This window comes from Trichogramma pretiosum, unplaced genomic scaffold, assembly GCF_000599845.2.
Source record: "Trichogramma pretiosum strain Unisexual culture from Peru unplaced genomic scaffold, Tpre_2.0 scaffold10, whole genome shotgun sequence".
Lineage (NCBI taxonomy): Eukaryota > Metazoa > Arthropoda > Insecta > Hymenoptera > Trichogrammatidae > Trichogramma > Trichogramma pretiosum.
In genome coordinates, this window is record NW_019641652.1 from 2,135,002 (window position 1) to 2,160,712 (window position 25,711).

General features: G+C 32.5%; 10 protein-coding genes across 15 annotated transcripts; 4 read left to right on the top strand and 6 right to left on the bottom strand.

Annotated features, from left to right (window-relative positions):
- Nucleotides 1-179: 179 nt before the first annotated feature.
- Nucleotides 180-1,673, bottom strand: LOC106658906 (histone H1-like). Its single transcript, XM_014381070.2, has 2 exons — nucleotides 745-1,673; nucleotides 180-434 (listed from the first exon to the last, which is right to left on the bottom strand). Exon 1 carries the CDS (start codon nucleotides 1,640-1,642, stop codon nucleotides 1,028-1,030), a length of 615 nt encoding a protein of 204 aa, XP_014236556.1. The 5' UTR covers nucleotides 1,643-1,673; the 3' UTR covers nucleotides 180-434; nucleotides 745-1,027.
- Nucleotides 1,674-4,614: 2,941 nt separating this feature from the next.
- On the bottom strand, nucleotides 4,615-5,118 carry LOC106658908 (histone H3). Its single transcript, XM_014381072.2, has one exon. The coding sequence runs from the start codon at nucleotides 5,089-5,091 to the stop codon at nucleotides 4,681-4,683; it is 411 nt and encodes a 136-aa protein (XP_014236558.1). The 5' UTR covers nucleotides 5,092-5,118; the 3' UTR covers nucleotides 4,615-4,680.
- Nucleotides 5,119-5,334: 216 nt separating this feature from the next.
- LOC106658912 (histone H4) lies at nucleotides 5,335-5,690 on the top strand. The gene has a single exon (XM_014381077.2). The coding sequence runs from the start codon at nucleotides 5,358-5,360 to the stop codon at nucleotides 5,667-5,669; it is 312 nt and encodes a 103-aa protein (XP_014236563.1). The 5' UTR covers nucleotides 5,335-5,357; the 3' UTR covers nucleotides 5,670-5,690.
- Nucleotides 5,691-7,025: 1,335 nt separating this feature from the next.
- On the top strand, nucleotides 7,026-8,879 carry LOC106658627 (V-type proton ATPase 21 kDa proteolipid subunit-like). The gene is made up of 5 exons (XM_014380645.2): nucleotides 7,026-7,338; nucleotides 7,530-7,578; nucleotides 7,657-7,740; nucleotides 7,837-8,236; nucleotides 8,314-8,879. The coding sequence occupies exons 1-5, from the start codon at nucleotides 7,272-7,274 to the stop codon at nucleotides 8,347-8,349; spliced, it is 636 nt and encodes a 211-aa protein (XP_014236131.1). The 5' UTR covers nucleotides 7,026-7,271; the 3' UTR covers nucleotides 8,350-8,879.
- Nucleotides 8,880-9,061: 182 nt separating this feature from the next.
- LOC106658626 (carnitine O-palmitoyltransferase 2, mitochondrial) lies at nucleotides 9,062-11,787 on the bottom strand. 2 transcript variants are annotated; one of them, XM_014380644.2, is made up of 5 exons: nucleotides 11,504-11,787; nucleotides 11,252-11,292; nucleotides 10,633-11,182; nucleotides 9,526-10,549; nucleotides 9,062-9,462 (listed from the first exon to the last, which is right to left on the bottom strand). In XM_014380644.2, the coding sequence occupies exons 1-5, from the start codon at nucleotides 11,546-11,548 to the stop codon at nucleotides 9,143-9,145; spliced, it is 1,980 nt and encodes a 659-aa protein (XP_014236130.1). In that variant the 5' UTR covers nucleotides 11,549-11,787; the 3' UTR covers nucleotides 9,062-9,142. The 2 variants fall into 2 exon arrangements, with proteins under 2 accessions (XP_014236130.1, XP_023315711.1); XM_023459943.1 differs by lacking the exon at nucleotides 11,252-11,292.
- Nucleotides 11,788-11,882: 95 nt separating this feature from the next.
- LOC106658704 (ancient ubiquitous protein 1-like) lies at nucleotides 11,883-14,621 on the top strand. Of its 4 annotated transcripts, none has more exons than XM_023459946.1 (5): nucleotides 11,884-12,702; nucleotides 12,773-12,855; nucleotides 12,944-13,048; nucleotides 13,302-14,212; nucleotides 14,295-14,621. In XM_023459946.1, exons 3-5 carry the CDS (start codon nucleotides 13,008-13,010, stop codon nucleotides 14,543-14,545), a joined length of 1,203 nt encoding a protein of 400 aa, XP_023315714.1. In that variant the 5' UTR covers nucleotides 11,884-12,702; nucleotides 12,773-12,855; nucleotides 12,944-13,007; the 3' UTR covers nucleotides 14,546-14,621. The 4 variants fall into 4 exon arrangements, with proteins under 4 accessions (XP_023315713.1, XP_023315715.1, XP_023315714.1 ...); XM_023459944.1 differs by having other exon boundaries at nucleotides 11,884-12,495; nucleotides 12,565-12,855; XM_023459945.1 differs by having other exon boundaries at nucleotides 11,883-12,859.
- Nucleotides 14,622-15,554: 933 nt separating this feature from the next.
- LOC106658744 (succinate-semialdehyde dehydrogenase [NADP(+)] GabD) lies at nucleotides 15,555-17,972 on the bottom strand. Of its 2 annotated transcripts, none has more exons than XM_014380842.2 (2): nucleotides 17,813-17,972; nucleotides 15,555-17,615 (listed from the first exon to the last, which is right to left on the bottom strand). In XM_014380842.2, exon 2 carries the CDS (start codon nucleotides 17,592-17,594, stop codon nucleotides 16,071-16,073), a length of 1,524 nt encoding a protein of 507 aa, XP_014236328.1. In that variant the 5' UTR covers nucleotides 17,595-17,615; nucleotides 17,813-17,972; the 3' UTR covers nucleotides 15,555-16,070. The 2 variants fall into 2 exon arrangements, with proteins under 2 accessions (XP_014236328.1, XP_014236327.1); XM_014380841.2 differs by lacking the exon at nucleotides 17,813-17,972 and adding an exon at nucleotides 17,711-17,771.
- A 147-nt stretch (nucleotides 17,973-18,119) lies between these two features.
- LOC106658590 (peptidyl-prolyl cis-trans isomerase E) lies at nucleotides 18,120-19,665 on the top strand. The gene is made up of 4 exons (XM_014380597.2): nucleotides 18,120-18,257; nucleotides 18,618-18,787; nucleotides 18,886-19,263; nucleotides 19,341-19,665. Exons 1-4 carry the CDS (start codon nucleotides 18,224-18,226, stop codon nucleotides 19,656-19,658), a joined length of 900 nt encoding a protein of 299 aa, XP_014236083.1. The 5' UTR covers nucleotides 18,120-18,223; the 3' UTR covers nucleotides 19,659-19,665.
- Nucleotides 19,666-19,681: 16 nt separating this feature from the next.
- On the bottom strand, nucleotides 19,682-21,062 carry LOC106658591 (dehydrogenase/reductase SDR family member 4). The gene is made up of 5 exons (XM_014380598.2): nucleotides 20,828-21,062; nucleotides 20,588-20,765; nucleotides 20,297-20,521; nucleotides 20,103-20,237; nucleotides 19,682-20,040 (listed from the first exon to the last, which is right to left on the bottom strand). The coding sequence occupies exons 1-5, from the start codon at nucleotides 20,941-20,943 to the stop codon at nucleotides 19,870-19,872; spliced, it is 825 nt and encodes a 274-aa protein (XP_014236084.1). The 5' UTR covers nucleotides 20,944-21,062; the 3' UTR covers nucleotides 19,682-19,869.
- Nucleotides 21,063-21,158: 96 nt separating this feature from the next.
- On the bottom strand, nucleotides 21,159-23,155 carry LOC106658822 (WD repeat-containing protein 13-like). Its single transcript, XM_014380948.2, has 4 exons — nucleotides 22,789-23,155; nucleotides 22,056-22,714; nucleotides 21,692-21,984; nucleotides 21,159-21,625 (listed from the first exon to the last, which is right to left on the bottom strand). Exons 1-4 carry the CDS (start codon nucleotides 22,904-22,906, stop codon nucleotides 21,379-21,381), a joined length of 1,317 nt encoding a protein of 438 aa, XP_014236434.1. The 5' UTR covers nucleotides 22,907-23,155; the 3' UTR covers nucleotides 21,159-21,378.
- Nucleotides 23,156-25,711: the final 2,556 nt, after the last annotated feature.

Sequence of the window (25,711 nt, forward strand, 5' to 3'; positions counted from 1 at the left end):
TTTTTTTTTTTTTAGAAATCGAAATCAGAAAAATTGGGGACGCAAAAACGTTTAAAAAGTTTTCAAGGAGTAATATATAGGATAATTTCATCAATGATAATCGTCAATGAAAATTACATGAATTTCTATATTTGAAAAATTGCATCAATTACAGTTTATTTTTGGGTACACTACTTAAATGTTAAAGACAAAATTGAAAATTTTATGAAAAAAACACGCGTGTCGTTCATCGCATGCGTTTATATCTGAAAAAAATCCAATTTTTCTGATAGTTGTTTTTCATAAGTACTAGTTATTTATTATCATTGTTCACTTGCAAATTAAAAGCTCCAACAACCAGCAGCGACAGACGATCATACGTGGAGATGTTAGCGTGAATGCGTTTCGATACCAATTCAATCAACATTACGAAACTCGTCTTCGGGTACTTCAATCTGTTTTCAAGAATAGCTTTGAAAAGTTTTTGAAAAAAATTACTTTATTCAAAGCAGACTACAATATTAAAACCGTGTATATTGGGGGATTGAAAGATAATCAAAGCCTTCTGTACATTCAATGCGGCCGCCCCATACTTACATAAGAACTTTTCAGCCGTCCGAAAGTCGAATCTCGACTGTAACAATTTTGGGTGGCTCGAAAGTTCTTTATAAGGCGAACGCAATGAATTTACAAAGTACTCAGGATCTCCAATTCCCAATATTGATAGTTAATGAACTGTCGTCAATGAACAAGCTGAGTAGTTACCTTCGCCCTACGAAATGTTGCTTTATCCTGTAATAGTTCCAAGGCAGCTATCATTGTAGGCTGAACGGGCACCTTAAAATGGGAGTTTTAGTAATTTTCATTTATTATGATGTGAAATCAGTTCGCGGTTGTATTTATTATTTTACATAAGGAAATTGGTTGGAAAATATTGGTATGTAGTATTATTATGTCAAGTTATGTTTTGTAAATAATGATTCGATTGTACTACGTCAAGATATTTGGTAGCCCTGAAAAGGGCTGTTAAATTGTGTAAAGTAATAGTTTACTTTTTGGCGGGTTTGGCAGCAGCCTTAGGCTTTTTGGCAGCCGGGGACTTTTTGGGTTTAGCTACTTTAGGTTTGACGGCCTTGGATTTTTTAGGCGAGGCAGTAGCCTTCTTGGGTTTGGGAGTCTTGGGCTTCTTAGCAGCGGTGGCTTTCTTCTCTCCAGCTGGTTTCTTGGCGGCTGGCTTTTTAGCGACAGCTTTTTTGGCAGCTGCTGGTTTTTTAGCGACTGGTTTTTTAGCTGCAGCTGGCTTTTTTACCACCTTCTTCTCAACCTTAGCAAGGTCCGCAAGCTTGAAAGATCCAGCAGCTCCTGATCCCTTGGTCTGGACGAGGACCTTCTTCTCCACAGCAGACTTGAGGTATTTCCTGATGAATGTAGACTGCTTCTCGACATCGACTTTGTAGTTGGCAGCGATGTACTTTTTGATGGCTTGGAGACTGGATCCTTTCTTGTCCTTCAAACTGCGGATGGCTTGGGTGACCATGAGAGATGTTGGGGGATGTTCAGACTTCGCTACAGCTTTTTTGACTCCAGCGGCTTTCTTGACCGCGGCCTTCTTAGGGGCAGCAGTAGCCGCGGCGGCTGGGACAGTGGTGGCTGATTCGCTCATGATGAATGAAGAGGTCGTGTATGGAACAACGTTGGTTCTGTACTGATACCAATGAGCCGTTGCGCCTTGTATTTATAAGTGGAGCGCGGACCTCGTAGAGACTCTGTTAAAAGTGGGGCTGATAGGCACGAAAAATAACATATGCTTACGTTTTTATCTCTTATACCTTTTTAATTATTTCAACAATAAACAATTATTCAATCATGTTTTCAACAACATTTTGAGATGTTAAATACTTTTTCATATCCTAGAACGTTGATTAAAGACGCTGATTTTTCTTCTAAAAACGATACTTTGATGTTACGCGATAAAAATATGCAACTGAATCTGAGATGGTTTGTTTAAACTCTTAAATAGTTGAAATTATAATATCTATGGTTAGTGAGTTGATGAAATCCCACTCATAAAATGCACAAGTTTATGGTAAAGTCATTATTAAACTTGCAATACTTATTTTTAGCAAAGTGATGACGAAAAATCGTATGTCCAAGACGGGATTTGTATTCACATTTTTTTTTATTCTCTTGTTTTCAAGAGAATAAAATTAATTATATCAAACTTATATTGAACCCCAAAATTTTAATATAAATTGCTTTGATTCTCAACTTTCCAATAATTATGATTTAGTAAGGTATGAAACAAAAGCATACATCAATTAATCTCAATAATCAAGTAATTTTACATAAAGCTAGCTATATCTATCTTCGTATCAAAGTGAAACACTGTCATCAATTTTGTAAAGCCATTTATGAAATTAATTGCAAAAGAAAGGGAATGATTGAAAATTTCATCGACGTTTAAGGTCAATAATAATTTCGTAAGTAAATTAATAACAACCAAACTCTCACTAAATATTTCTATAGTGAACCTATGGAGATGTTTCTTCTGTATTACAATCAACATTCAATAAAAGTATTTACTCGGTACTTTTGTAAACATCTATTTGATGCCTCTTACGAAGAGTAGGTCGTTTATATGTTGTCTTTAATGTAAACGACCTATTATTCCTAAGACGTTGTATTGGAAATAATAAAGTGAACTAAAAATCATTTCAAATTACAATTAACCTCTATTGATTGAGATCTCGCAGTTTACAGTAATTTTTTTTCATGTATTGTCAAAATACACAATATCAAGATAGCAGCACATAATTTACATGCGTACATTTATATACTATTATTAATATTATGAATATGTATATTTGCCTGTCAAGGTTAAATTATAAACTGCATTAGTTAGTTATTACATCAGAGCTGAGATCAGTTTGGAAATGCTTCGAAAACGTTCCACAAAAATTTCCTTCCTTCTATATGAACTATAATCCGGGCTTAAAAATCTTATTGAGATACTTTTCAAATATTCCCTACAAAATTTATTTTCTTTCGTAATATTAAAAGAAATAAAAAATATCTTAAGAAATAGAGATATTATTGAGCTATTGTGCCATGTACGATAATCATTTTCAATATTCTTGATTTCTATTAAAGCGAATCCCTGTTATTCGCATCTTCAGCTCTGGTAATTATCCTCATTCACAGATTGTCAAAATAGACAATTTCCTGTTATTTACATTTTACACATGACCATACTCACGGTACCAGTAATTTTCACGTGCATCGCTAATTTTTATGAACATTTATCTCATCTTTCTGTACATGATTGTCGCTCTTTTGAAATAATTTCCGTCCTTATTTTTAGATGTTTTTTTTTTTTTAAATTTGAATAAACACACTTCGTAAGCGTTCTGTCAAAAGATTAGTTGCAGAGCATTTTTGTTGCAAAAAGAATATAAAAATTATTTATTTAGACCTAGAAAAATTTAAAGAGTGCCGCTGAAGAATACTCAATAGATCATTGCATGCCTGGCAAGTTTAATGTTCAATTAATTGAAAGGTTCAAAAAAATCATTTCAGCTATGTTAACTTCTTTAAAACTGATGACTGAACGAGTTATCTCGAAAATAACGTTGAAATAATCAGTCGACATCTAGTAAATAACCGATGTTTTATCATACAAGGCTTTTTCAAATAAAACACTTGGGCTAAATAATCAAATCCATTAAAAAATAATTAGTCAACTTCAATTTTTGAAACAATGGCACTAGTAGAATTGATTTTAGGCAAGAATTATTACAGGTAGATAAATAAAAAAACAAATATAACAAGTTATTGATCAATTCAATCACTGCTACCCGCAAATCATTGATCGGTTACCTTCACTTCCTTTTGCACTTCAAATGCTACAAAATATACTTTAGTCTTTCAAGTTTTTTATTAAATGCCTGTGAGGACATTGATCCTGAATTTAAAAATTAGTACATAACTAGGCTCAAAGACGCTTCAATTTTTTCTGCTAATTAATTTTTTTCAAGTAAATAGTTTGTTTATCACATCAAAGTAAACGAACCCTTCTTACAGTTCAACCCAAGAACATTTTTGAAACGAATCGATATAACGTACGTTATAAATGGGTTATGAATTTCACTTACGCAGGATTAAAAAAAATTACTTGAACTCATTTATTTTTTCAAAAACTCATTATGATCGACGTGAAATGAATGTGAGTCCATTGTCCTTTTTCGAATGATTCATTTTAAGTGCTGCGATATTTCATAACAAAATTTCATAAGTTTGTACGTATCATTTTATGTACATCGTGAACGCCTAAACCCTTCGACTTAGTGCTGAGACTCGACTTAAGTGTACCTTTCAATCACCTTCGTTCGTCGGCTTTTTAAAAGTAACTGATCAAATAAGAGTTGCATTCCGATTCTTGGTGTTCAGAGACGAGGGAAGCAGCCAGCATGAAACTGCGTTGAACTGGCGCTAGTTCTTGATGTGTACAACACAGGAAGATCGACGTTAAAATGATCATTTGTTACGTTGAATTTAATGAGGTTCGAAGTTGTTGGCAATAAAGTGTTGAGATAGAAATAGTTGAAATATAAATTGTAAGTCGTATATTTTGTGCAGTTTGACAAACGTTTTAAAATTTGTTAGTCCTGAAAAGGACTGATTATATAGTTGTGAAGTGGTAGCTTAGGCGCGTTCTCCACGAATGCGACGAGCCAACTGGATGTCCTTGGGCATGATGGTGACACGCTTGGCGTGGATAGCGCACAAGTTGGTATCTTCGAAAAGACCGACCAGATAAGCCTCGCTAGCTTCTTGCAAGGCCATGACAGCAGAGCTCTGGAAACGCAAGTCGGTCTTGAAATCTTGAGCGATTTCACGGACCAAACGCTGGAAGGGCAGTTTGCGGATGAGAAGCTCGGTGCTCTTCTGGTAACGTCTGATTTCACGAAGAGCGACGGTGCCGGGCCTGTAGCGATGTGGCTTCTTGACTCCTCCGGTTGCTGGCGCGCTCTTGCGCGCAGCCTTGGTGGCGAGTTGTTTACGCGGGGCCTTGCCTCCGGTGGACTTGCGGGCGGTTTGCTTGGTACGAGCCATTGTGCAGAAATTGAGCGTACGACTTGGACGAAACTCAAGAAATGATGTGGCTGGCACTTATGCCTCATATTTATAGCTTCAAAAATGAAAGCAGTCGGCGCTCGGCGAGTGGCCATTGGTGGGAAAAATAGTGGAGGGGATGAGACTGTACGCGCTTTTTGCTCAAGAGGGGACGATTGCCGTTGGAATACTATAAAAAGATGGGTGCACACAAAAATTGTATCATTTGAATTGTGTCCGCTATCTCTAACGCACCTTATTCAATCATGACTGGACGTGGTAAGGGAGGCAAAGGATTGGGAAAAGGAGGAGCTAAGCGTCATCGTAAAGTTCTTCGTGATAACATCCAAGGTATTACCAAGCCAGCAATCCGTCGTCTCGCTCGTCGTGGTGGTGTCAAGCGTATCTCAGGCTTGATCTACGAGGAAACTCGTGGTGTTCTCAAGGTATTCCTCGAGAACGTCATTCGTGACGCTGTCACCTACACTGAGCACGCCAAGCGCAAGACCGTCACTGCCATGGATGTAGTCTACGCACTCAAGCGTCAAGGCCGCACTCTATACGGTTTCGGCGGTTAAACTTATTGTGCGTCGTTCTACCATAACTACCAAACAGTCCTTTTCAGGACTATCAATATAGTTCAATGTTGAAACATACTTTTCACAAAACATTAATTTTTAACAATATAAAGAATCGCACGTACAGATACATGTAAAATTCGTATCCTTATAGTAATTACACACGGTATCAACCCTTGGATTGACTGTGCCTACCATATCCTTGCAACTTACGATCATTGGCGAATAGAATTAGAATGAAAATCATGTAATAGTCGTTTGATTCAATATCGTCGGTAACTTCGAATAGTAGCTTCCGATAGTATCTACTGATGTTTCATTTGAAGTTGACTTTTCGATGGGCGACTCAATCAATGCTATGATTGATGATCAATTCAAAACTAGATGAGGGAAAGTAACTAGCTTACATTCGCAATAACCTATTACCGTCTAATATGAGTTGACGAAAATTAAATTAGACCTTAAGATTTGATTATACTGAAACACTCACGAAACATTTAAAGGGCAAACATTTTTCTTTAAAAAATGTGTGCATATTGACGAATAGATGATTGATGTGAAATGACCATTCAATGAATGTGCAAAGAATATACTAAATAGCATTAATCCTGATCGAGAAGATTGGATAGAATTCCGACTTTCCAAAGACAATTGCTCTTACTTTAAGTGAAAAGATGGTTTTATTTTAGCGAAAAATTGACTGTCGTCACATTTATGAATATGATGACGCACAAAAACTAAAAGTATTTTGACTTATTTAGTAGATTCTCACCCGTCGGATAATTTTGAGCTCTACTAGGGTTATGATGTTTTGCATTTATGCGATGATATTATCAGAACATAACACTCATTAAAAATGACAAAAATTAATTTTCAATGCATGATAATAATTTTTTTTATATTTTACAAATTTTAATCATATGACTTAGAAACACTCAAATTTTAATTTTTTTACACATCAACATTCAAATTTTAATTCTATGTAATTTTAAAGATACGTTCTACTAATGTTGAAATTATAATTTTTTAATTAAAAACTATTTTTCTTCGAGCTCAATTTCGATCAACATTTCAATCTTATTTATTGACAACGTAAATGACTAATGGAACCTTTATATTTATTTTCTTATGGTTCTCATAGGACCTTTTAAAGAAACATTCAGTAAAAGTTTCAAAAAACTTGTTTAAAAAGTTGAGTTTTTGGCTGGGGCACGGATCACCTTTAATGAAAAATTGAATGATCCCGCTGAATGAACTTGCATGCAAACAAAACAAAATATACTATAATAAAAACCCTAGATCGCGACATAAAGTTGGTAAGAAAATACGATATCTGATAGCCGAGCTAAGGCAGGAATCAGAATACTATCGTCGTCACATGACAGCGACGGGCCTTCTGCTGTGAACCAAGCCACCGACTTGGTACTGAAAGCTTTTAATATCGTTTACAGATCACTGTGCCTGTGATCGATTTCCGTCATCCTGACGAAAAACCACTTTAGTAGTTGCTCCAATTGTTCATACGAGGTGTGGATTAACATTTGGTCGTACCTTTTCCCGAAGCATAGTTACTATCAGTAGAAATACGCACAAAAGTCGACGATGAAGCTGCAAAACGTACTTGGCTACACCTTTACAGGCCTTGCCTCGGCGGCTGTTTTAGTCTCAGGTATGTATTTAGTTACTATCGCGAGTAAATTATTGTTCATTTTAGTTTTTATAACAAAAGTCAAAACTCTCTCATAAATACAAATTATTAGCAAGAATATTAAAAAATGAGTTAATAGCCGAAATTTCATGCTCTAATTACATGAATATCCAGTGATAACTGATAGCTTAATTACTGTCTTATGATTACAGTTCTATTTCATGTGTTTACTGGACGTGGTGAACGAGTCAGCATTGGATGGTAAGCCAACTTAATTGTTCAAATACATATTACTTGATATTTGTGCTTATAAATTAATAATTATCCATGTTGATGCAGGTTTTTGGAAAATACATCTCCTTATATGTGGGCTTGTGTGGGAATAGGTCTCACTGTTGCCCTTTCTGTTGTTGGTGCTGCTTTGTAAGTTCATTTAATATTAATTAATTTTTCATACTAATACAATATATTCTTATATAAAAAAATATATTTTTAAATTGATGAATTAATGTTGTTTAGGGGTATTCATACAACTGGAGTATCAATTATTGGAGGAGGAGTAAAAGCTCCTAGAATCAAAACTAAAAATTTGATATCAGTCATTTTCTGTGAAGCTGTTGCCATTTATGGTCTCATTACAGCTATTGTTCTATCTGGCATGCTTGAAGAATTTAAAGAAGAAGATATTATCAATAGTTATGAACTAAAATCTCAAAATTATATGGCTGGACATGTCATGTTTGGTGCTGGAATTGCAGTAGGGTTTGTAAATTTGTTCTGTGGTATTGCTGTAGGAATTGTTGGTTCTGGCGCAGCACTTGCTGATGCTGCTAACGCAGCTCTTTTTGTAAAGATACTCATTGTAGAGATTTTTGGCTCTGCTATTGGACTTTTTGGGCTGATCGTAGGTGTTTACATGGTAAGGCAGACAATCTTTTCATTCATCATGCTTTAATTTATACTTTTCCAATTATCTAACGATTACTTTTCTTACAGACTTCGAAAGCCAAAATGGGAGTGGACGTCAAGTAAATAAATTTCATGATAATTTCGTTAGAAGTATTGTCACACATCTTTAAAAATAATTGTTAATGTTCTTTAAAAAAACAAAACGTTTTTCATTACCCTTGTATCTTTTAAAATTACATCATAATTTTATTAGGAAAAGCTAGGTCTCAACCCATAAAGAAATAATACTAAAATTTGTTTTTGAAAACGTGACATTGTTGAGTGAATGATCTTGAGTGCAAAACATATAAGTAAAAATGTGTAAAAACTATATTTGGTTTTCTCAAATTTAACATAATGAATTATTTTGAGATAAATTATCAACCATGAAACAAAGCAGTGATCTTATTGTACCATCATTGCAAATAATCATTAATGTAAATATTGTTTATGAATATATGTTGTTCCAAAAATTTTATCGAGCATTAATTTTTTCTCCAGATTAACGCATTGAAATGACTTAAAAAATAGTTGCTAAAATACACACAAAGTATTGTACACTTAAAATTGATTCATATCAATAAAATGATTGAGCTTTGTCTTATAAAATTTAACATGAGTGTATTAAAAATCATTTTTAATTTTATTTTATAAAATAAACATACAATATATAAAAAATATCTATTATAAATGTAAATATGTAAGCATGGTAATATGCAGAGGCACTTAATAATTGTAGACAAAGTATTAATTGATTTCAAATTGATAGAAATACAAGCCTTTACCAGTGAATTGCAATTGTAATTTGTAAATAATTACAATTATAATTTGATTGTAGAATACATTATAACAAACAAATAAAAAAATGTAAAAACTTTCATTTACTTAGCAAAACTTTATGAATGTCTTTAAAAGATGCTTCTAAACTATTGATATATTCACTTGCACTTTTTTTGTTACGATAACTAGTGACAACAACTCCAAGTTTCTTATCTTGTATCATATATCCTATGCCAAATCCATCTTCCACTACTGGACCAAATCCACCAGCTATAACTACAGGACTAGAAAGAGTAGATGTAGATAAGATATTGTGATTTATAGTCTCATAAGCAGAGTCCTGGAATAAGTCAACTTTCATTCCAGATTTTTCTGCAATTTTTCTCAAAGCAAAGAGATGCCTGTCAAATCCTTGCCCTAAAATTAAAATTAGTCAAAACTATTTCTTTCAAATATTATTAAAAAACTTTAAGAACCTACCCATTGCAGCTTGTTTCATTAAATTAGTGTGAGCATTACTGCAGTCAACAATCATTTTTTTAATCTGTTGAATAGATACATTAGAAGCATTCCTTGTCATAGTAGAACATAAATTTTTAGTCTGTAATGTTAAAGGTCTAAGAGTTTCAGTTCTTCCATGTTTAAATGCAGCTGTACTGCATGACTCATAAGTTGCTACGAATTTAGTTTCTTGTTTATATAAAGCCAATTGAAAAACTAATTGCATCACAGCATCTGGACTTACTCCAAAACCTTTGCACTCTTTTTTTCCAAAACCTTCGTATATGAGAAAACCAACATCTAAATTCTTGGTCCATGTATCATACTTTGTTATTTCTTGTGAAACAGATTCCTTTATTTTATTGTCCACTTTAAAATCAAGTTTTTCAACTTTTGCAGATTCAGTTCTCAACGTTCTTTCACAGTCTGGATCAAAAGAAGGATTTGTAGATATATCTTTCTTGATATCTTGAAAATATCTCAGAACAGCAACTCCATCACCCCAAGAATGCTCAAAATTCAAACCAGCGTGACCATCTTTGCTAACAATCAATGAAAACGATTTATCAAACCACCTATTATCTCCTCCTCCATGTAAAAATCTTCTGAGTAACTTATTTTCATCAGAACCAATTGGTTCATCATCTAAAATAATCATAAAACAGGCTGAGTCTATTTTTTTTAATACTTCATTGTTCCCAATTTTTACAAGGTGAGATCTGATGTTAGCCCAATTGTTTCTTTCTGAAGCTGTTAAAATACCAATTGGCACATCAATAGGTTTGCTTTGATCATTTAGTATATAATTTAAATTTTCAGCAACTTCCTGCGCAGAAACAATATGTCCTTGTCCATTTAAAACATCGAATGCATAAAACCTTCCTCCACGCATAACAACAACATGCTTAGCTGATTCATCCATGAAAATTCTATCTTTATCTGTTTCGGGAATCCTTGTTGAATTAAATAAATTACCATATTGTGACATATCCAAGGGGTAAGCCTGTGTATAACATATAACATATTGATAATTATAATTATGCCTGAAGATGACTATTGTAAGATTAAGAAATTAATTTTACATACGTTCATTAGGTAAGCTCCATACCATGACAAAGAAGATGGTAAAAGACGAGTGAAAGTACGAAATAATTTGGTATCAGATTTTTTTGGATTTAAATGAAATACTTCTGGTTCTAGAATATTTGCTCGAAGGGATTTTAAAAATTTCATGGATGATATAATAAGATTTGTTGCTTTAGTTAATTGACCATTATATTTTTCATTTTCTTCAGGACTGAACACCAAAAAAGGATTGTAATTTATAGGCAATGGTCTACGATCACGCAGGTACATATCAAACCATGGCTCACTGATGTAACTTGTATGTTTATTCATAGAATCTAATTTAACCAATTCTGCATGTAACTGAGCTCCATCTTTTTTTAAAAAATCATTGACTATGGCTTCTGTCTTTTTCATTTGTTCATCATTTAATAAAGGTTTTTGAGCATTTAAGTAACGCCTGCATGTATCTTCAAGATTAGGTATAGGTAATCTTGGAAGAGATGGCTGAAAATGCATTGTTGGTACTCTACTTTGTTGAATATAATCATTATTAGATGAAAATTTTCTTCTGCAATGAGAAAATTAATTTTTAATTTTTATATTGTTACAAAATTTAATACAGAATCAAAACCATTACTTTGAGAAGTAAAATTCAGAAATGACAGGATAACTAACTACCTGTAAATAATAATTTTTTGATAAAGTTTATGAAAAAAATTAAATAATAAAATATTACTTCAAAATTAATTTGAAATTTTTTTAATTCTAAAAAAAGCTGTTTTTTCTTTAGATGAAAAACAATGACATATACAAGTTTTTATTAAAAAGTAATACTTTACACATTACTTTAATAATTTAATGAGTTACCAGATAAAAAATAAACTCTTACTCCTCTATTTAAATGAATAATTTGCTTGGCTACTAGCAATGACATGGTAATTCTCTTTTCACTGAATTAGATCACTCAAAAAAAAAATGATTACTCAACAATCATCTGGCTGCGATGAGTGTTTTTTTCGTTTTTATTTCAGAAGTGAGTCTTCGCTATGAAATAAATTACTGCTCACATACTGTAATTGGTGAGCATTTAAATATCTCTTTCTGGCATATGTATCAATACGCCTGAAATTGTAAATCACCAGTCACCACGCAAAAAATATCAGAAGCACTTTATTCCACTTGTCAAAGAGGGCGCTGGTTCATTTCTCGGTAAAATAAAAATCAAAGTTTTGGTGATTTAATATACAATAAATAAATAAATCGAAATAAATCCTTTAAAATAATTGTTTTTATTATTGCACGTAAGAGAATCAAGTTTTGATGATACAAAAAATAACTCTGTTATAAAAATTCTAGATACAACCCCTAAACAATAATTTAAAGTTTGACGAACAATTCAATAATAAACAGAACCGCCCAACTCAAATGAAAAAGTTGACACTTGTTGGGACGAATACTCAGCTATTATATCGTGAAATCTTCACATTAAAATAGATTAAATTTGCAACTCAGAAAACGTAATTCAATTTTCATAATACAGCCAAATTCTTATCGACATTAAAAATCTTTACATTGCAAACAATTTTGCACGGTATATGTCATATGACGCATGACTCGAACCTTATCTATTTTTAGAACCAGCAGGTGAACAAGTTGGATGGCATATCATATTAAGATACTTAAGAAGGCGAGCATTTAATCGAAGAACTAAATACGAACTTTGTTGATTATATGAAAAGATATTTGATGGACGATATTGATTTCAATTCACTTGCAAGCAACTTATCGAGTTGAAACAAAGATAATAATTCATGTAATTTTAATTAACCATAAAACAAGGAAGGTCGATAAATAAATTATATACGCTAAAGTTCTTTAAATGTATGATACGTGGAATATTTTTCGATATCAAAAACGATGCCCCTTACTAAACAAAGGCAATTTTGACAGATCAGAGTAAGCTTGGGGGGGCAGGACGTGTTTCACGTAGGTTCGAGTCTGAAAATTCTCCGAAGTTCTTGTCTACGACCACGACTCCCAACGTCGGCGCGTGAAACGATCAGCCAACAGCTGATCGTGAAATGGAAGGTAAGGTCAGCGAACGTTGAATGTATAGAACAGTAGTGTACTTATCAGGCTCAAATCATTACAATAACAGAGCCACTCACATTGTTTTGGATGACCTTTGACAGTTCTGTGCTATAATCAGTGTGAACATCTCGAGAAGCTCTCGATCATTGCGTAGGTACCTACTTGCAGTCTCAGTGCTAATGAATAAAAGTTAGTGCACTCTCTCTTTTGACTTATAAGCTGTTTTTTTTATATTTAGAAGTGCTCTACATATCAGCCATAGAATATCTTCTCAACGAACCAACAGATGTTTCACGTGAGAAATGTCACATATTGATATACAGGAATTATTTGACGAAAGCAGGTAAATTAATTATCTAAACTAATGGTTGCGTCGCGTATGTAAACATTTACCTGCAAATGATGATCTTGTACTTATTTCTCCTAAGTTCAGCGCCATATTTACTGATTGCTCCTTTTTTGTCAAAACGCCGCAATAACTATGTCTTTTTTTCCACTGCATACGCATTTTTTTACACGTGATGCAACCACTACGATTTTTTTGCCTATAAACGTCAGAGTCATATTTGAAGTACTAATGTCATGCTTTATTTCAGATTTCCAAGTGGATGGAAACTCTTATTAGTCTTGCTGTATGCACCTATAGGTGTTGCATTATTACTATCTAGGTTGCTTATTTGTTTTTTAATTTGGTTACTGGCAACACTTTTACCTGATTTTCAAGTGCTACGCACTTTTCTTAACCGTGCAATCTTCTTTGCTCTTGGGATTATTATCAAAATTTGTCCTAATGGAGAAAAAAGAGATGAACAGACTAGAATCGTGGTGGCCAACAGTATCTCAGCGATTGATGATTTTGTTCTCACAACTGTTTCAAATACGGTGATGCCTACTACAACAAATTTGCCAGAATCTTTAAAATCTGCTTTAGGATTACGCAAGATGGATATGAGTAATAAAGACAGTTTAATAGCAGATATTAAACAATTTTTGCCCACGTCAAAGAATGGTGTTGCTCTGCAACCTGAATTTAGTACAACCAATAGTCGTAAAGCCTTACTGAAATTCAACACATGGCCTTTCAGTATAGAACCAGCTGTTCAACCTGTTGTTTTGACTGCGAGTAGACCAGAACTTATCAATATACGACTTACCTCAGTTGCATCTACATGGTGGACAGACATAATGTGGTTTATGTTTGTTCCTTACACTATTTTTACTGTGAAATTTCTTCATGTAAAAAGAAATACAGAAGCTGATATTCTTGTTCGAGAAGTTGAAAAAGATATTGCTAGAGTCCTAAAAATTGAAACTAGTTCACACACAGTTTCGGATAAAACAGAGTTTGAAAAACGTTATATTTTAGAAAAAATTCATAATCGTGGTCCCCAAAATACAACTGGAAATGGTTCACCAATTGTTGCTAGTGCAGAAATGCAGAGAATGGCAAGACAAGTGAGTGAAGTTCTACCACTGGTTCCTCAAAATGTCATTCTTCGAGATTTATGTGAGTAGAAGAGTTTTTGATTTTCATGGAATAATTTTAAAAAACACCAATAAACGATATTAATATTATGATATTACTTTAGTGAAAACTAGAAATGTTGATATAACAATTGCAAATTTTTTGGATGGCGTTGTTACTTATACACCAGAACCTACTGCATCAACTTCAACGCCAGGAAGTTCAAGGGCTTCAATAAATTCAACGAGTAAAGGCTCTGTGTCGCTGAAAAAATCCAAAAATGATGTTTATTTAACTTTTGCAGAAAGAAAACAAAAAATGATTGTTGAAGCTAGAGAAAGGTACATGTTAAAACATGGTTTAAAAAACTGTTGACAATGCTGATGCAATTTATGTTAAAACCAAGTATAAATAAGAAATGTACAAATAACAAGCAGTTTTTATTCTGAAACTTATTTTAATATTTATTACGTAACAGAATGTATACAGTAAATTGATACAATTTATTAATTTATTTATGTTACTTTAACGTTGCACAACTAACCCACTTGAAAAAGATTGCAATATTCTTTTATTTGCTCCCTTTCTGTTGGCTAGTATGTTTTGGAAGACTATTTGTGGAAGACCATCCAAGAAATTTATTTCTTAGCAATTTATTGTTCATTCAAAATGAACTTTCTACTAGATCTTTATTACAATTTAGAATAAAACATCTAACAATTTAGGCATACAATTACCCCATACTTTATAATACTAGAAAATGTTGAACACAATAACAACTGAATTAAAATCAGAGTCTCAAATATATCTTTACCATTTTTTCAGTAACATAATTTTCAAAAAGCTTTTTCAATAAATGTATCGATTGACTAAATTTTAAAAATATCACATTTTTCATTGCTCATTTTTTAAAAGCATTATTACACTGTGAAAATGGAGGTATAATTGTATGGAGAATAGATAATTAATATAACCAACTGAAAAACACTACTTTTTGACTATGAAGCTATTAAAATAGTTTTTATTTGCATTCATTCAAATTGTGCTGAAACATTGCAATATTAGTTTTTTTTCAATTTAATCTGTTTGTAATCTGTTTGAAGATAAAATTTATACATCTGATCTGCATTGCATGTAATAGATGTTGAGTCATTTTAACACTGACAATCATTGCTAGACTAACCATATATTGAACTTGAACAGTTTTGATAAACTGCACATCCATTATGTTGTAAGATAATTACATATATTTATTAATTACTTGATAAAATAGGTTTTCAATATTTATATATTTAACAAAAGTCTTTTTTTTTATGAATTCAAATTTAATGTGTATAATTGTAAACCTCTGAATTGTTAATTCTTGTACAGTAAAAAACATAATTGTTAAATTTTCTCTTTTTAAAATTGATTTTAAATTAAAATAAATATATAAGAGCTTTTTAGAAAATAAAAGCCTAAATATTAAAAAGCATTTACTCTTTTTGCATATTTATTACAATAATAAAAAAATTACTCTGCCAAAAAAATGTACATTGAGTATTAAATACTTTATCACATGCATATTTTTAATTATAGTTATTAATCTAAATAATTTTCATGGTAAAAGATAAACTTTACATTCATAAAGTTTTGTAGTAATAGTAACAATAGTTGAAGTAAACTCACATCTTTACAAAATAATCGTGAGGGATAAATGAGAGCATAGAATAAAATTGGACTTATAAAAAATAATATCCATTAAATATTTTCATAATTTTGCTTAATTGGAATAGCATACATTTTTAGGACAATATTTTCCTTAAAAATGAGCTTTTTACTACATCTAATTGATCTAAAATATATTTAAATGTTTTCAATTCATTCTTTTTATATATTGCATAAAGCTTTTCATATACATTTAATGGTGTACATTACCAATGCAGAGATATTTAATATCTACATACTCATCGATACCATGGCTTGAACCTTCCCTACCAATTCCAGATTCTTTAACACCACCAAAAGCTGCTTCAGCACAAGAAATTAAACCTTCATTAACACCAATCATTCCTACTTCTAAATTTCTTGCTACTCTAAATATCTGAGAAATATCTCTTGAAAAGAAATATCCAGCCAACCCAACTGGTGTCTCATTAGCTCTTTGAATGACATCTTCTTCATCATCAAATTTATGTATCACAGCAACAGGTCCAAATATTTCTTTAGCATAAATTTCCATACTCTTAGTAACATCAGTTATAACTGTAGGTGCATAAAATAATGGTCCTAATTCTGTTAGAGGTTTACCTCCACAATGAACAGTAGCACCTTTTGCTTTGGCATCATTGACTAAATCACTTACAATTTTGAGTTGACTTGATTTGATCAACGGTCCATGAGTATTACCCTTCTTACTTCCATCACCCATTTTAATTTCACTTTCTATTTTAGTCATAAATTTGCAAACAAATTCATCATATATCTTAGAATGTATAAAGAATCTATTAGCTGAAATGCAAGTTTGTCCTGAATTCCTGAATTTACTAGCTATTGCTCCAGAAACTGCCAAATTAACGTCAGCAGATTCAAAAACAATATAAGGTGCATTGCCTCCTAATTCAAGACTTAAGCGTTTCATAGTATCAGCACATTGCTTATATAAAGTCTTTCCTACTGCTGTTGAACCAGTGAATGATAAGGCTCTAACTTTTGGATTACTGCAAAGCTCTTGTCCAACTGCAACAGAATTCTCTGTGCTTGTTGTAAGAACATTAATTACACCTGCTGGGAATCCAGCTTCTTCTGCTAAGCTCGCTAGAGCCAAAGCAGAAAGTGGAGTATCTTCAGAAGGTTTAATCACACAAGTACAGCCTGCTGCCAAAGCTGCACCAGCTTTTCTTGTTATCATAGCATGAGGAAAATTCCATGGAGTTATAAAAGCACTTACACCAACTGGTTGTTTAATTAAAAGTAATTCTCGATTTTTTACAGGAGACTGCAAAACTTCACCATTGATTCTTCTAGCTTCTTCAGCAAACCATTCTACAAATGAATTACCATATCTAATTTCAGCTCTTGACTCGTCCAAAGATTTTCCATTTTCTTTGGTCATTATTTCTGCAAGCTCTTCGGAATGTTTGACCATCAAATTATACCAAGATCTTAGTAAATCACTGCGTTCTTTAGCAGTTGTTTTGCGAAATGTCTGAAAAGCTTTATGGGCAGCATTTATTGCTTTTTTAGTATCTGCTGCATCCATGTCAGGAACATTTTCAATGATTGAACAATCAACAGGATTCATAACTGGAAAAGTTTTGCCACTTGCAGCTCCAACCCATTTCCCATCAACAAAAGCACATTTTCTTTTGGTACTCATTGATCTTAGAATTAATTCTGACGATTTAAAAAAAGTTGCTTGAAGTAAATTAATCCTTGACAGCATTCTCTCCTTGTGAGGTGGTATCTTAAAATATATTTACTTTTTATTTAAAATTCGAGAGAATTGAACGTGATTTAATATATACAACTTCAATTCATTACATATAAGCCTTTGACTACCTTGATATTAAATATCATAATATGTATCACGTATGAATTGTCAACTTAAATCAAAATGACTGCACAATGTCATATCAATAAAAGTAATGTAATGATTCTTACCTCTCAGAAACTGGAGTTTTAAACTTTTTCTACAGACGAGAAAAAGAAATGAATTTTTATTCAATCTTGATTTCAAATTTATCAGTTTGAATCAATATCTTCTTATCTATAAATGTTTGCTATTAACGTGTAATCTTATTTAATTTGCTGAACCAAACAGGCAAACATCAAAACACAGCTTCAGTTATATCGTCTGCTACAGGCACTGGTTTATTTGACTTGGCTAAGCTGGCTTGTCAAAGCTCCAATTTTCTCATATACATCTATATCGTGTCACTAGTACAGTAAAAGCCTGCGCTTGGGCAGCACTTGATACACGCCGGTGCAATATTTTTCAAGTAAAGTAAAACCGCTCGCTTAGTGCAAACGTTAAAAGTTGACATTTTTAAATCATAGATAGAAAAAATAAAAATGAGTGGAAATGCAAAAAGAACTGTATACGTAGGTTAGTACGGCTCAGCTTATTTACTTTTTGTGCAATCAAACATTGTTGTTTCGAAATGAAATACCAGATTTATTTTAACTTTTAATCATATTAATCAATAACAATTCTATTATTTTTATTTACAAACGATCTTTTAGTAAATCATTATTTGTGCTCAGGTTTTTGATCGCTAGATATTTACTAGCGATGTATCAGGTTAAAGAATAAATAATTACTCGCGATTAAAATAAATTTTTGTGATATAAGATAAATAATATGCCTAACCTTTGTAATGATTTATAGACATCATTTTTTTACTTGTATGTCATTAGACACTTGGAAGTAAACATTCTCTTAATAACGAAATTATTAATTTAATAGGTGGATTGGCAGAAGAAGTGGATGAAAAAATTTTAAATGCAGCTTTCATACCATTTGGAGAAATTATAGATGTACAGATTCCATTGGATTATGAGTCAGAGAAACATAGAGGTTTTGCTTTTATTGAATTTGAATCTGCGGAAGATGCAGCAGCTGCTATTGATAATATGGTAACACAAAGTAAAAATTATAATTTATAATGCCATAACAATGTATTGAAATGAAATTCTTTTTTACTTTATTAAATGTAACGATTCTTATAACACAGAATGATTCAGAACTATTTGGCCGCACTATTCGAGTAAATATTGCCAAGCCTCAAAAGATAAAAGAAGGTTCTTCTAAACCTGTTTGGTCTGATGATGTTTGGTTACAAGAACATGCTGGCGAAACATTAAATTTAGAAAATGACAATGCTGAAAAAACAGGTAATAAACAGGTTACGGAAGAAAAAACTGCCAAAGGAAAAACAAACCCTCAAGTTTACTTCGATATAAGCGTTGGTAAACAAGAACTAGGCAGAATTGTTATGATGCTAAGGGCAGATATTGTTCCAAAAACTGCTGAAAACTTTAGGTGTTTATGTACGCATGAAAAGGGCTATGGCTTCCAAGGAAGTTCTTTTCACAGGATTATTCCAGACTTTGTATCCTTTTACATAAGATTTTGAATCTACTTATTTTCTTGATATATTTTTGTTATTTCCTTACAAATAATTGCCAGATGTGTCAAGGAGGAGATTTTACAAATCACAATGGAACAGGTGGTAAATCAATTTATGGACGTAAATTCAATGATGAAAACTTTGAACTCAAGCATACCGGACCAGGAATCTTGTCAATGGCCAATTCTGGTCCTAATTCTAATGGTTCCCAATTTTTTTTGTGCACAGCACGGACAGAATGGCTTGATGGAAAACATGTAGTTTTTGGACATGTTTTAAGTGGTCTTGATGTTGTTAAAAAAATTGAAAAATATGGTACAAAAGGAGGTGCACCTACTCAAAAAGTTGTGATATCTTCTTGTGGAGAACTTGCTTAAGAATTGAAAAAGTTATATCAAAGTAATGATAAACAAAATTATTTTTATAAAACACTTTAAAAAATTTCACCTATTTACAAATATCCCACATTTTCCCAGAAATATTTCTTATAAATCTAACAACATATTTAATGAAAATTTTGTTTAGACCGACAAGCAAAAATAACTTAAAAAAGATCCTCCCTTTAACTGTATGCTATTCATATTGAAATTAGAGTCTTGATTTCATTCCACCAGCAGCAACAATTGTTTCACCAGTAATATATGAAGCATCATCACTTGCTAAAAATGCTGCAACAGATGCAATTTCTTCTGCTTCTCCCAATCTTTCCATAGGGACCATAGAAACAGTTGTTTCATATGCTGCCTCCGATTTATACAACTGAAAACGTTTTATTAATATACATGGATTTTTGTTTTAATAATGCTTAAAATAAAACTTACAGGTTCTGAAAATTTAGTTTTTATTACACCTGGTGCTATGCAGTTGACTCTGATACCTTCGCTTGCAAGCTCTCCAGCCACAGTTTTGCATAAAGATATTAAGGTAGTTTTACTAATGGAATAGACTCCAAGTATCTGTGTCAGAGGATTTTTCTGTTATAATTATGAAATATTTTCCTTTTCTTAAATTTTACCTCTAATGGTTGGTATCCAGCAATTGATGACATTATCACAATATTTGAAGACTTTCGTTGCCTCAGAAAAGGCAGTGCCTCTTTCATAAGTAAATAGGTACTCTTGACATTGATATCAAAAACTTTATCCCATACTGGTTCTGCGGTTTCTAGCACAGGTCCTACGGACGGGTTAACGGCTGCATTTGGTATTAAGATGTCCAAGCCTCCATATTTTGATACTGCCTAAGAAAGTTAAGATTTTTAAACATTTTAAAAATAGCTGATTTCTTTGCCCTTTTTTTTAATTACCTCCTTTAAAAGCTTAATTCTATCTTCAGCTTTTGCAACATGACAAACGATACCAGTAACATCTAAACCTTCTTGTTTTAATTGCTCGACTGCAACTTTTACATTTGCTTCTCTTCTACTGCTAATGACTATTTTAGCCCCTTCTTGTGCCAAACGACGAGCAACAGCAAAACCAATTCTAAAAAATGTTCATCATTAAAAAAATTTTGCTTTAGAAAACAAAATCTTTCTTTCAGTTACCCTTGTGTTGAGGCTGTAACAACTGCGACTTTCCCTTCTAGTCTACGGCATTTGGGAATGACTTTTACGGAGCTCGAAAACGTTCTTGCAACTTGATCCATTGCGACTCGTAACATATTAGCATAAATAATGACGACTCACTTGTTGCAAATTACAGTATTCATTATCATACGGTTTTAAAAAGATACGATAATAACGTAAGCTGCAACTACTAGCGCTACTCTCGGACTTATCGGTATGCAACTTGGCGCGCAAATATGATATCTATAAAATCTATAAATGTACTTGCATCAGTAAATCAGTGGTAATCGTAAAAGTAAACAAATATTGCTTAAAAGAATAATATTTGAAATATATATTTTCAATATGTACAAAATTTTCATAGCTTATGCTTATCAGTAAGTATCTATTGATTATCAGTTGATGATAAAATCAATGTCTCTTAAATTCATATTATTATTTTTTCTTTTTCATTAAAAAATTAATATTTACAACACATGAACATTACTTTGCTTAATACTTTAAAAATAAATTCATTCTGAAACAGTTTCTTATGTATGAGATTGCTTATTTAGCCATAAAATGATTAGACCCTGTTGATCACCAGATGCTAGAAGAGTTTCGTCATAATTGAAACATAATGACAGAGCTGGTGCTGAATGACCTAATAATCTGTTCACTTGAGCAGACTTTGCATCTTTCCCGGTATGTAACAGATGTATGGAACCATCATCTGATCCTGTTGCTATCAATGAAGTACTCATTGGAGGGCAAAATGTTGAATGAACCAAGTATTGCCTAAAATAAATATGAGTTATTGAACAATTTATTATAAAGAAAGGTTATTTTTAGATAAAATGTAACCTGTGTTTAATAGGATATTTTTTCCAAATTGAAAGAGTTCCTTGATCATCATTAACTCTGTACAGTAATACTGCATTACATGCACTACTCACTAATACAACTGGCCAAGGAAAATCTAGTGATAATCTAGGACGCCAGGATAAACTAGTTATCATCCCTCCAGTAGCTTCCATTCGTTTCAATTTTGTTAAATTTCCCACATTAGCTTCTAGACGAAATGAAAACATAATACCTCTATCATTTCCAGCCCATACTAAAGTTCCTCCACTTTCTTCACAAACTAGACAGGAAATCTAAATTTAAGTAGAAAACATTATATTATTTTACTTGGATAACTAATTACTGATAAATGAATAAAATTCACCTTTCCTCCAACTTTAACTGTGCCTCCACGTGAATACTTTCCAGTAGAGACATTTAAAATTTGTAACATTCCTTGAGCATTACCAACCAAAACTAAATTATTATTTGTGGGAGCAAAGGCACAGCATAAAGTTTCAGCTTTCATCTGATCATATACAACTCTCAAACAATCTGCTTTGAAATCTGAGTGGATTCTCCATAATCTAACTGTTGCATCCAACGAAGTAGAAACTAAAAGATCATTACTGATACTCCAGTCAATTGCTGTTACTCCTTTTTGATGCCCTTGTAACAAAGCAATAATTCTTGGTGGTATACACGCAGCTTCGCAAATTGAAATTGTTCCATCAAACGAAGCGCAACAGAATCTTGATTTGTCATTATTTGCAAATTTGATAGCAGAAATTGCAGCAGTATGTTGATCGAACACGTGATGCACACCAGTAAAACTTTCAACAGCAGGTTTTGTAGCAACGACTCTTGTTTTACCGTTAATATCAAAGCTTTTTTCAGATGGTAGGCTAGAGGTATCAGCACAAGTGCCATATCTACGTCGTAGTAATTCGGACCGTAGTTTTAAATATCGCGATTGCAAGTCGAAATCTTTGCACGGTAATTTTTCTTGTAAAAGTTGGCTTCGTCTTCGAATGTATAACGTCCCTGTTGAATAATAATTCTTGTTAACATTTTATTTCTTAGAGTGAGAATTTAGACTCAAATTTTAACTTTGGTACCTAAATTAGAATTGATAACAGCTCTCTGAGAATTGTATTTTGCATCAAGAGCAAAGACCTGTTGATGCCACACAACTGGCATGCTAATTTTACTAGGTGTAGTCGAATTGGATCTCATCTTGATCAGATAATAACTCTAATTAACTGTTTTGAAAATTGAATCGTTCTGTGAGAAAATTTCATCACTTTCAAAAACGAGCATCCTCATTTTTTACTTTTCTCTCAACTTTAAACTTGAAATTCTTCAATTGCCCGATGTCATTTAACATCGCAGTTAATTGAAGGACAAGAATAAGAGAAGACATGTAACTACAAAACAGATGTGATGAAGGAGTACACAAACGAACTTACAACATGTGTATGTACATGAACTGTCACCTTCGGTTTTCAGACGACGGTCGGCTCGGCCACTCGAGCTTACACTAGTTACCCGTCAAGCAGACGAGGGCGCCACTAGTAATATCATATGAAATAATATACTTTAAAGCTTTTTTCCTTCAACAATTCGACGTCATTTTTGGAGATGAACATTCACTTTTTAACGAAATCATTAATTTAGTAGATGCATAAATAGAAGAAGAGGATGAAAAAAATTTTAAATAGAGCTTTCATACTGTTTGGAGATAATTTCATTGAATTCTCCATTCGCACTCGTTACATACGGTATTCATAATTTTAGATACATTAAATACTAAACATTTTAGATTGTTAAAATTACATTACATACTAAAAATAGAAAACTTTATCTTATTACGCTTGTCGTCAGTTTTAGCTATCCTTAAAAAAATAAGCAGCTAAATGTTCGGATCAATTACCTGTAGACACGATCGCGGATTAGGAGGCTATAATAAATTTTGAAACATCAATTGTTTCACAGTGTGTAACGGTCAAACATTAAAACATAATTAATTGATAAAAAGTTCTTGAAGCCAACAATAAAACATGTGGATATCGCAGAAAGCATACCATCACATTTTTCATGAATAAGAGATGAGATTTTTATGTCAAGTTTATCAATGTTTAATTTTTCACACAATATTTTTACTTTGGATAACGCAGCTATGTTCGAATTGTTCAAACTAATAAATCAAGATTTTAACCACCTTTTCGATAAATAACTTAACATTCAAACCCCAATGTTTTGCAGTAAATGAAAACACTTTTATATCTGTGGTGGAAAGACATAACGACTTAAGTCCATTTTTTTGAAAATCGATTTTATGATGAAAAACGTGTATATTTAGTGTCTATTTTAATGTACAAGGGTCAGAATAGACGAATATAGCGTCTAGCGTTAGTTGCAGCATCGTGCATAACGACTTAAGTCCATTTCGCGAAGACTGGGGAAAGGCAAAACGACTTAAGTCCACCCTTGCGAGTTTCAAAATGCTATAGAGAGTCTAATTTTATTTGAAAATGAAAGAAAATGATATTAGAATGTTAAACATAGCTCCACACTCTTCGAATGTTGTGAATTACACTATATGATTGTTACATTTGATACGCGAGGGGCAATTTTCTCGATTTTCAGTTTGGCCTTTTTTCGTTGCAAGATTTGAGATCTGACGGCAGTATAACGTTAAATGAGCTATCTTATCAATGTAAAATCATTAAATGAGGTTGTGCGAACAAACTGCGCGAAATTATCGATATTGAAAAAAGTGTGACCGCCAAAAGTGGACTTAAGTGCAAACCGTGGAAAGGCAAAACGACTTAAGTCCATATTTTTTGCTCCCTATCATCGCTATGATGCGCCTTTCAATTTCATAAGTACATAGTTCAAAAGCTACCTCATAGTAGCTTAAAACATCATAGGTTCAGACCTCAACTCGTCCGCGTCTATTTAGGCTGGCACAATCAACTTAAAACGCGTTTTTCTCGAAATTACGAAAAATGGACTTAAGTCGTTATGCCTTTCCACCACAGATATAATTATTAATCTTGATGTCACATTTAACATTTAAAACTCGAAGATAATACAAAACCTGCAAAAATAGTATTGCAATACTAAGTTTTGAAAAACCCATCAGAATAACTTCCAGTAATCACGAGTTCGTTTATCAAAAATTTAAGTTATCTGAAAGAAATTACGTGGTCGAGTTTAGTGCTGCAACTCGATCCGAAAACATAATATAGCGTTTAAGATTAATAATGTCTCGCCCATACGAGTTAAAAAAAATCTGTTTTATCTGTAAAATTAGTCAGGATGTTCAACGAAGCAACATAAGCTGTCATAAGTCAATTAATTATGAGTAATTTTAAACATTATAAATATATTAGCTTATTGTCTGTATAGATAGATTGCATGAAAAAGTTTGAGTTATTAAAAAAAAAATATGTAGCGCTACAGTATTAATTTCGAACTAAATAGAAAAATAAAATGTTGATTAATTTGATAGGAATAACTTCTTATCTTTAATTTAAGTTTAAAGAAGAAATTTGATGACTCAGATCTAATCAAGTGTCCAATTGAGTTACAATGGACCAATTACTAAAAAACTACAGTGTTGATTGCAACTTATACAAGTTTATGCATCAATAACAAAACATATAAAATGTCCCTTACGAGTTACGTTACGTATAATCCTCAATAAGACGATTTGATCATTTGAAAAAAACTGTATGAAATACAATTTTCTTAATTTGAAATTGTATAATACAATAAAATAAACGTAAGAGAATTTAATATTCATATGCAGCTTCCAGAAATACTATTCCTGAGTGATTTTTACAAGGCGATCGTCTTTTTCCATCTTACTATACATTAAACGCCACTGCTAATCGTATCATTTTTTAACGTCTCCACATACTCCGGCTACAAGATTCTGAGTCATTCACGAGATCCTATAGAGCGACAGATATGCTTATACGTCATTGGCACTTTCAGGCGATGAATGAAATCAATGCCGGTAATTCATTTAAT